At 54.7% G+C, this 9316-nt stretch overlaps 2 protein-coding genes across 3 annotated transcripts in view; both read left to right on the forward strand.

The window, feature by feature from the left end:
- Window positions 1–6: 6 nt before the first annotated feature.
- On the forward strand, window positions 7–5870 carry CNPPD1 (cyclin Pas1/PHO80 domain containing 1). Of its 2 annotated transcripts, XM_006168642.2 has the most exons (10): window positions 7–260; window positions 575–835; window positions 1081–1168; window positions 1604–1712; window positions 2491–2572; window positions 2732–2852; window positions 2933–3061; window positions 3627–3688; window positions 4314–4431; window positions 4653–5870. In XM_006168642.2, the coding sequence occupies exons 3-10, from the start codon at window positions 1100–1102 to the stop codon at window positions 5193–5195; spliced, it is 1233 nt and encodes a 410-aa protein (XP_006168704.1). In that variant the 5' UTR covers window positions 7–260; window positions 575–835; window positions 1081–1099; the 3' UTR covers window positions 5196–5870. The 2 variants fall into 2 exon arrangements, with proteins under 2 accessions (XP_006168704.1, XP_006168703.1); XM_006168641.2 differs by lacking the exon at window positions 575–835.
- A 2466-nt stretch (window positions 5871–8336) lies between these two features.
- The window catches only part of SLC23A3 (solute carrier family 23 member 3), an 11895-nt gene continuing 10915 nt past the window's right edge, over window positions 8337–9316 (forward strand). The window contains exons 1-3 of the mRNA XM_006168643.3: window positions 8337–8897; window positions 9026–9183; window positions 9299–9316. Of these exons, the coding sequence (XP_006168705.1) occupies window positions 8718–8897; window positions 9026–9183; window positions 9299–9316 (356 nt within the window). The 5' untranslated portion in view covers window positions 8337–8717. The remainder of the gene's footprint in view (window positions 8898–9025; window positions 9184–9298) is intronic.

Genomic DNA, 9316 nt, shown 5'->3' on the forward strand with positions numbered 1-9316 from the left:
CGCGCAGTCTCCCCGGTAGGATTTGCTGCCGCTCGGGAAGGGCGGCGGCAGTCCCATTACTCAACCCTCGGCGCGCTGGCCCTCCCAGTCCCCTCCCCTCGCCGGGTAAACACCAGCGCGTGACTCGACAGACTTGAAAACAGCTTCGCCTGCTCAGAGAAGTTGCTTCTTCCCCTTCTCTTTCCGTAAACTTCTTCCAGCCTCCACCATTCGGAGCTCCTTCCTCCTCCGTCTCCACGTGCGAGATTGGGGGCGGGGAGGTGAGTTGAAAAGCAAAACCTTGTTTAGATGCTGTTTACGAGGGGGGCATGTTAACACCACTTTTCTAGCCTCTGAATTCCTCTGCGATCAGTGAATCTGTGCGTTGACCGTGTAAAACACGCACGTAGCCATATGTATAGTTAAAAGTATTCTAAAAAGTGTTTCCCTTCCACCTGTCCACGGCCCACCCACTACGTTTCGTGTGTTTCCTTTCCGACGCTTTTGCTAACGCCGCCGTGTGTTCATGTCCTCTCTTTATGTTCTGTATCTCGCGTCGTTCACGGTAACATCGCCGTCGCCACGGGATCCTCAGTGCGGCGCGGTCCCCTAGGAGCTCCCTGTTTCTCCGAGGAGGGCCCCCGGGGACCAGCTCTGTGACTGATCTGTGAGCCCTGGGGTTCGAGACCCGCTACTGCCCCGCAGCTGGGGTCGGAGGCTGGGCCGAGCCGGCGGCAGGAAGTGCCGCGCGCTGACTCGCCCGGCACGCCCCCGCGGCGTGTGAACGCGGGGCAGACGCTGCCGGGCAGAGCACGCGCCTCGCAGCCGCAGCCGGGTCTCCTCTCTACTCCGCGAGGTGAGCCCAGCGCCGGATGTCCAGTCCCCGCTCGGGCGGGCCGAAGGGCCTTGCACCGCGCCCGGGGCGGAACAGGAAGAGACGCCCGCCTGCCGGGCTCCGCCTGCCGCTGCGGGCGTCAGGGGAGGGGGCTGCGCGGAGAGGGCGGCGGCCCGCACAAGGGAGGCCGGCGGGCAGGTGGACCCGCTGACTCGGACTGCTCGGCCGCCCCCTACAACTCATTGCCTTCCCTTCCACCTTCGCAGAGCCGTGTCTGACGGCGCGATGGACCTGGCCGGGCTTCTACTGGATGAAGAAGGCACGTTCTCCCTCGCCGGCTTCCAGGACTTCTCGGTGAGCGCGCGGCCTGCTGCCTCCCCAGCCTCCGTGCGCTTGGAACTCGAGCCCCGGGCTCTCTCTCCGGGCCTGAAGGGGGCCGCGAGCTCACCTGACTGCTGTGCCTGGGACTGGCCGGCAGCTGTTCGAGCAGTGCCTACTGGAGGCTTCGGCCACTGGGGCCCAGAGGGAGAGTAAGAATGGGGTTAGAGAGGGCCAGATCGAGGCCCTTCTCAGAAAACCTCATCTGGGAAGCCCTCAGTGGGGGTGGGGGTATTCTTACCCCTGTGAATCGAGTGCCATTGGCAAATGATCCGGAGAACGCGGGGCTGGGTAGGCCATAGGTCGGGGCAGGGAGGTTGATCTGCTGTCCCATACTGCCTTCCCACTCTGAGCCGGGATCTCCCTACCCTTCCCTGCCCTTTACTCTCCACCACCCTCCCGCTGTTTCAGTTCCTCCCAGGACACCAGAAGTTGAGCGCCCGGATCCGAAGGAGACTCTACTATGGCTGGGACTGGGAAACCGACTGTAGCCTGGAGGAGCTCTCTAGCCCTGTGGCAGGTTAGGCAGTGCTGTGTGTGACTGGGCGAGGGAAAAGCATGAAAACAGGGTCTTGGGACCAGCAGTTAGCGTAATGGCTATGTCGCTGAACTCCCATGTAGTTGACCACGGTTGGAGTCCAGGACCCAGTGGCTTAAACTCACCCTGAGCTTGTATGCGTGCCCGCCAAAGATCCCAAGGAGAATGGAGAAGGGATTGTGGCGTCGCCATACCCCCTAGCGGATGATTTCTGGCTTTCTGTCTGTCTGTCTCTGTCTTTCTGGCGAGCACACATGCCCTGTAGCAAAAACAAAAACAAACAAAAAAACAGGATCTTCAGCAGTCACTAAAATGATTGGAGGTTTACCCTGTGAACTGCGCTGTGTCCTCTAGGTAGCTCATTGTTGTCTTGTGCAAGAATACGGCTTATGTATGACGTTCTTTTAGCCTAAGTGCTGTGTCACTAATCTGTATCACTCTTGATTTGTGTACCAGAGACTCTTACCTTTCCAAGGGTGTCTGTTAGATGTTGCCCAAGTAAGCAAGAGGTGTTTATTTCTCAAGGGAGCGGCAGTCAAAGACAAATCTGGATATTTCAAGTGACAGGGAAGTAAGCCTTCCTACTGGAAGTGGCTGAAATTCAAACTTGGAATGGGCTTTTGTCTCAGCATGGGAGAATTTGGTCTCTGTTTTGTTACTGTGGTCTGTCTGCAGGCCCCAGTGTGGATCTGGGTCGTCTTCAGTGGGGACTGGTGGAGGGAGTGGCTGGCTCATCCTGGCTTCCTTCTGTCCCCTACAGACATTGCTGTGGAACTGCTCCAGAAGGCAGCCCCCAGCCCTATTCGCCGACTCCAGAAGAAATACGTAGCTCATGTGTCCCGGTGAGCCTGAACCCAAGTGGATGGGATGCGCGTGTTTGGGCCCTCGAGAGGGGACTGGTTTTCTGTAAAGAGAAGAGGTGAAGTCAGAGACAAGCATCATAAGAGCTGTTAGAGCTGAAGGACCCTTGGGTTTAATTACTGATCCTTTCCACCTCCCAGGGAGGCGTGCATCTCCCCGTGTGCCATGATGCTGGCTCTGGTGTATATTGAGCGGCTCCGGCACCGCAACCCGGACTACCTGCAGCATGTGTCATCCTCCGACTTGTTCCTGATCTCCATGGTGAGACTGCCCCCTCATCTTCCCCAGTGAGCCAGGAGCCTGGGTGAGCTCTGCCAACGCCACTCCTGGTTACTCTGCAGATGGTGGCCAGTAAATACCTCTATGACGAAGGGGAGGAGGAAGAGGTCTTCAACGACGAGTGGGGAGCCGCTGGGGGTGTGGCCGTGCCCACTCTCAATGCCCTGGAGAGGGGCTTTCTGAGCGCCATGGTGAGTGCTGTTCTCTCTCTTGCTACGTCCCCCTGGCCCATCTTCACCCTCCTTTCATCCCTGGCTCTTGCTCGGTGTTCTGCTGTTTTTTCATTTCTCTTTCTGCCTCTTTGTGCCTTTTCATTAGTGTCTCCTCTTCCAATCCCTTGAGGACTAACCACAGCTTTAGAAAGTTTCTGGAGCTTTTAGGCCAGGAGTGGAGTCCTTCCTCCCCTCCTTTCTCCCTCCAGGGTCCCACAGGGTTAGTTTGAGTCAGAGCTTATCCCATTGGCAATACATATTTGCTCCTAAGCTTTCTCTGCTCCTACTCTGTGTTCCTTAGGGGTTTATGGATCATTCTCAGGGTTACGCCTCCCCGTTGCCCTTACTGGGGGTATAAGGTGAAACCAGTTAGGTGGTGATTAAATAAGTTAATACTTAAAAGCTCTTGGGACAGTATCTCTCAGGTAGGTGCCAAATAACCTTTAGCCATAGGGGTGGTTGTAGCTGCTGCTGAGGTTCTTGTCCCTGAATGGCCACGGTTCATATCTGAGTCTGGTGTGGGGCCCTTCTCTCCTTCCTGTAGGATTGGCGTCTCTACACTGACCCTCGGGAGATCTTTGAGGTGCTGAGCTGGCTGGAGAGCTGGTAGGTTTTAGGAGTTGGAAAGAGGGGCTCGAGGGACTTGGGGACCGATACCTAAGACATAGGACCTAGAGCTGAGGGTCTGTGTAACAGGGGGGAGAGAGGAGACAAGAAAGAATTGCCCAAGGCAGTGCCTCCTCTACTTATCTGTATCTTCTCAGTCCGTTTTGGAAGGGGATGGGCAGCTGATTTAAAGTATAGATCTTGGCCTGGTCTCTGGCACAGTCAGTAGCATTCTAGGCTGTGGAGGTGAACGTCACATACTGGCTGTGGTTCAAGTCCACAGCCTGGTCATCCTGAAAGTGCACTCAATGCATGCACATGTGCCGGGCATGCTGGAAGGCTGGAGGCCTGGGGAAGGGAAGCGTGTCCTGACAGAGCTCTGTGGATGATGCTCCCCCCGCCGGTGTACATGTATACATCCTGCCTTGAATGAGCAAATAATAATAGTAACAAAATACAGATCCTGGTCTCACTCTGTTTCTGGATCAGCAGATCAGCAGGTAGCCTAGGAATCTGTACATTTAACAGGCTGCCCAGTGTTTTCTGGTGGGTCATCAAGGGTCCAAGAGGGCCCCTGGGCTGGCCGTAGGATTGTTGCAGACTATTCTTTTCTGTCGTTGGCCAGTGTGGCCACGCAGCAGGGCCGGCGGCGGGGCTGGTATACCTACACGGACCTGTGTGTGCTGCTGGAGCAGCCGGCCTGGCAGCTGGCCCTGGGCTCCCTCTGCCAGCGGCTGGCAAAGGTGAGGAGGGGGTTAGGCAACCTGGGGGCTGAGTGGGCTGACCTGCCAGGTGGGATGACGTAGAATAAATGCCAGAAGGCTCAGGAGGTGGGGTTCTGAAGCAGACGGGTAAGGGGTGCAGGAGGTTCTAAAGGGCTCCAGCTTGTACACAGGTCGCTAGAGTCCAGGGGCGAGTGTGTTGAAGACAGAAACGTGCCTCTTTCCTCTCTTCTCTCCTGCAGTTGTCGTGCCTGTTAGCCATGGCATACGTGAGCAGTGTGGCCCTGGCTGTGGCATCGGTGGCTGTGATACACCAGTCCTTGGGGCTGTCCTGCAGCACCCCACCAGGGCCTCCCGACCTCAGACTGGCCTCCACGTGCCCCTTGGAGCCCAGCCTTCGTTCCTCCGTGCCACAGTGCCTGCCATCTGCTAATGTCTCCAGCTGCCCCGAAGGAGACCTGGGGCTGCGTTTGCTTTGGGGCAGTCTTCTGGCATCACTGACTCCCCCACCGTTGCCTCCCCCAGATCCACCTGCCCCTCCCACTCTTCTCCCAAACTGCCCCCTTTGCCAGAAGCTCCAGAGAGATTCCCCAACCTGCCGTGCCTGCCAGCACCCTAACCATACCGGCCCCGTGGGGCCTCTTGGCCCCCAATACCACGCTCACGGCCTGGCCCCACCCTGGCCCTGGAGCCTGGTGCCCCCTCCGCTCTCTCAGCCCCAGCAGTGCTCCCTTTTCAGCGTCATGGAGCTGGCCCGCCTCAAGTCTTTCATTTTCCCAGGTTAGGGGGGCTCTGAGGAATGCATTCAGAGGATTTGGGAGTCCCTGAGAACCTGGGGGAGCACAGCTTGATTTAAGTCCTCTCTACTTCTGGGTCCTTGGCTGGCCCTTGTCATTCCTGGGTGGGAGCTTGAGGGGCTATGGGGCAGAGGACTGGAGATCAGTCACTCCCCTGGACCTCAGTGGCTGGTGCTGTGATAGTGCCTGGGAAGTGTCAGCTCGGTGACCAGAGGCATGTCACAGAGGGATAGAGAAGAAGCCCTGTCCCTTTGCTTCTCCCAGGCTCTTCTAGACTTTCGCTTTTGAGTTCCCTAGGATGGAAGGGTAAAGTGGGAGGAGGAGGATGTGGGGCCAGGAACAAGCTGTGACGTGGGCCTGTGTGATTCCCCCAAGGCAGGAGAGCCAGGGACCGACAGGGCCACAGCAGGAGCCACTTGGGAAGGCTAGCAAGGCGGGACACCCCCTCCACGCTCATCCCGTGGGTAGTCTGTGGTGCCTGCAGCTGGAACCTTCAACCTTGACCTCTGAATTCCGACCCTCCCTTAGTGGCCTTCTCTTGGGCTGCCCTCTTCTGGTTCCTCTCCCGGGTGTTCTCTCCACAGGCCTCTCTGGCCGCTGCTTTGTATCTGGGTTTTTCACGCTTTTGTAGAAATGAAGTTTCAATAAACAGTTTCAGTTGCATGGCCTGGACTTTTCCTCCTACGGCATCCCTTGAAGAGCTTTCCTCCTCGTGTCTTGCCTGCCAAGCCCCCTCTTGTAGATCGTCCTCTCTGAGCCGCATTTCAGAAACTCCCTACTGTTTGTTCCTCGGAGGCTCCTGTCTCCAACATCCCTCGTCCCTGCTTCCAGCACCCTACAGCCCTGGCGCTAGTTGCTAGTCGACTTGGGTACTGTGGGACACAGATGTGACTGTCCCATGCCTGGGGTTGGCCCTGCCTGTTGCACATTCTGGGTGAGCAGAGTACCATCCTGCGGGTCCTGAAAGGCACCTCGTGGAGAGGTCAAGCTGCTCATTCAGCAGAGCCCCACAAGGACAAGCCTCGGGGATACTTTTGTCCTGACTCCACCTGGCTGCCAGATGGTAGTCAGTGTTAAAAGAAGTCAAGGCCTGGTCACCAGTGGAAGAAGGAGCCAGTCCGGGCGGCTGGACTGAGCATTTGGGGTTGCTGAAGAGCCTCCACAGCAGGGATGGTACTGCCCCCTAGGGAGCATTTTGGAAAGTTACGAGCTGTGTTTTGGCTGTCACAAGAATGTGAGGGGATGCTACTAACGTTGGACTGGGCAGGACCTTAGATAACCCAAAATGCTCAGGACCTTCTCTACTATGAAGAATTTCCAGACCAACTTTTGAATGACCGACTGGTTACCGCGTATATGAAAAGCCCGTTAATATATATTTGAGGATGGAAGTATCTTGTTACATGTAAACATGAAATCATTTGTGCTCGTTTTGAAGAAGACTTGGTTTGCTAGGAGCGTATCTCCATGCAAATTAAAAAATGACACTGTTGGTAGCAGGACTGCAATGCTGGAAGTCACGTGACCGCTGTTGGTTTGGATCGTGGCGTGACATGGTGTTGTACGCTCACTCTCGTGGCACATGTATGTGCTATCGTGAACTTAATAAATTTTAAAATGAAAACAAACTGGTTTTGTTTGGCACTTTACCAAAAGTTTGTTTACCATTTGAAAAATCAGGTCATGGGGCCAGGTGGTGACAGAGCGACTACGTCACTGGATGTACATGGCTGACTGCAGTTTGAGTCCTGGATTTGGTGGTATGAAAATCACTTGGGGCACGTGTGCATGCATGCCTAAAATCTTGAGAGGAGAATGGAGAAGAAGGGATTGCTGTGTGGCCACCCCTTGCCCAAGGGGTGATTTCTCACTTTCCCTCTCACTGTTTCTGCCTCTCTCTGGTGAGCACATGTACCCTAAGGCAAAACCTCTTAAAAAAAAAAAAAATCGGGTCACAGGCTGCCTTCATGGCCTAGTGATTAAGAGAGTTGGATCCCATGTAGTTCAAGTTCCAGACCCAGTGGCCTAAAAGACACGCCAGGAAGATGGACACGTGTGCCCGAAATCCTCACTGGATGGAGAGAGAGAAGAGAAGGGAGTGTGGTATGACCATCCCCAGTGCATGCGTGGAGCTTTCTCCCTCCCCTCTCTGTCTCTGGTCAGCACATGTGCTTTCTGGCAAATGAAAACAAAAGAAAAAGAAAAAATCGGGGCCAACGGGTGGCCTGGTGGTTAAGAGCACTGGACTCCCACATGGCCAACCACGGTTTGAGTCCCAGACCTGGTGGCTCTCTTTCTCTCTCTCTTGCTCTGTCCCTCTCTGATCAAATTAAAATAAGCCAATAAATAAATAAAGTTAAATAAAGTAATTATTTAAGGGACCAGCAGATGGCGTAAAGGCTATGTTGCTGAACTTCCATGTAGTTGACCGTGGTTCAAGTCCTGGACCTGGTGACTTAAACTCATGCTGGGCGTGTGTGCATGCATGTCCAAATCCTGAGAGAAGGGAGAAGGGATTGCTGCATGGCCATACCCCCTGGGGGGATAATTTCTTGCTTCCTGTCTCTCTGTTTTTCTGGTGAGTGCACATGCCCTATAGCAAAAACCTCTCCAAAAATAATAATAATTATTATTTTTTAAAAAATCGAGTCACCTACGGTAGGATACTTATGGTTTCGAGTCTTCGATAAAGCTTTGGTATCAACTTGCATGGCTGCGAGTTGTCACACCCATAGCCATTCACGTGTGGTGGCCAGGACTGGACCTCTTTGTTGTCTTCTCGTCTAGTGCCCAAGCTTTCGCCTATCAAAAGATGTGTTGTTACAGATTACTCTGATCTCTCCTTTCCATCACAGGGAGGACACTGTGCAGTTGTGGTCATGTACCATGTAACATACTCAGTTCACTGGGGCCGGCAGGTGGCATAGTGGTTAAGGCACTGGACTCCCACATGGTTGACTATGGTTCAAGTCCCAGACCTGGTGGCTTACTTTCTAAGTTGCCCTCTCTCTCTCTGGTCAAATTTTAAAAAATAATAATGATGAAGAATAAAATTAAAATATTTTTAAAAAAGATATTTAGTTCACAAGTTTCATTTCGAGATAGTGCAGGGGGCTTGATCCAGAAAGGGTTAAATGCTGTGGATCCAATAGTGATAGTTATAAGTGCTAGGAATGGAGGGAATCCAGTCTGTGAAATCTCCCCAGGTTATTGTGACAGGTCTCCCCAACCCTCCTGTCCTGCTTTCAAGAGCCTAGCCTAGGAGTAGGGGATCTGGGTGAAGATTCTTGGGGGAGAGGTCCAGAGCTCAATTTCCAGGTTAATGGCTGACGGAATTTACTCAAGAGCTGGGCGAAGGTGAAAGGGCAGTGTCCTGCCCAAACCCTTATCCCTTCTCTTCGCTTCGTTGATACTCCCACCCCCTTACCACCCCAGGCGGCTAATTTCACCCAAACTCTGGTCTCTTACACGCTACTTGACGCTGGCCCAGGGCAGCTAAGACCAGACAGAATGCACAGCAGCACGAAACCATCGGCCCCCCATCCCATCCACCTCCAACCCTCGGGCTCCCAGGATGTCCTGGCTCCCCTGCCGCAGTTGCAGCCTGCTCCCCAGAATCCCTCCTCCCACTCTTGTGCCTCTGTGTGTGGGCCACCCCCCTGGGGCCTCAGCTGTCTACTGGCTCTGCAGGTAGGAGGCAGAGGTGCAGGAGTTGGTGCTGGCTGAAGGGAATGCATGGAGGAGCAGGTGTGGCATGAAAAATAGGTATTCTATTGCATCTGTTTCTGAAGATCAGCCCTCCCCATTCCCCCCCGCAGCATATCCTGGTCCTGGCTTCTCTGCTCTGTGCCTCCCACCTGCTCCTGCTCCGCAGCCTCCCCCCAGGAGGACTCTCTTACTCCCCTTCCCAGCTCCTGGCCTCCAGCTCCTTTTCATGTGGCATGTCTACTATCCTGCAAACTTGGATGGGTAGCAGGTAAGGGGAGTCCTTGAAGAGAGGGGATGGGGTCCTGGGGGACAGGAGAGGCTTGGGAGAGAGGCCTGTGGACTGCCACTTGTTTTTAGACCTGCCTGGGCTGCTGTTCCTACAGGCTCCCTCTTGTCCAGGC

Source organism: Tupaia chinensis, unplaced genomic scaffold, assembly GCF_000334495.1.
Source record: "Tupaia chinensis unplaced genomic scaffold, TupChi_1.0 Scaffold145907_1, whole genome shotgun sequence".
In the NCBI taxonomy this organism is placed as follows: Eukaryota; Metazoa; Chordata; class Mammalia; order Scandentia; family Tupaiidae; genus Tupaia; species Tupaia belangeri.

Coding starts and splice junctions, on each gene's coding strand:
- CNPPD1 (XM_006168642.2), top strand. CDS start 1,100: ATGGACCTGGCCGGGCTTCTACTGGATGAAGAAGGCACGTTCTCCCTC. Junction 2,573..2,731: donor TACGTAGCTCATGTGTCCCG/GTGAGCCTGAAC, acceptor TCCACCTCCCAG/GGAGGCGTGCATCTCCCCGT. Junction 3,062..3,626: donor GGGGCTTTCTGAGCGCCATG/GTGAGTGCTGTT, acceptor TCCTTCCTGTAG/GATTGGCGTCTCTACACTGA.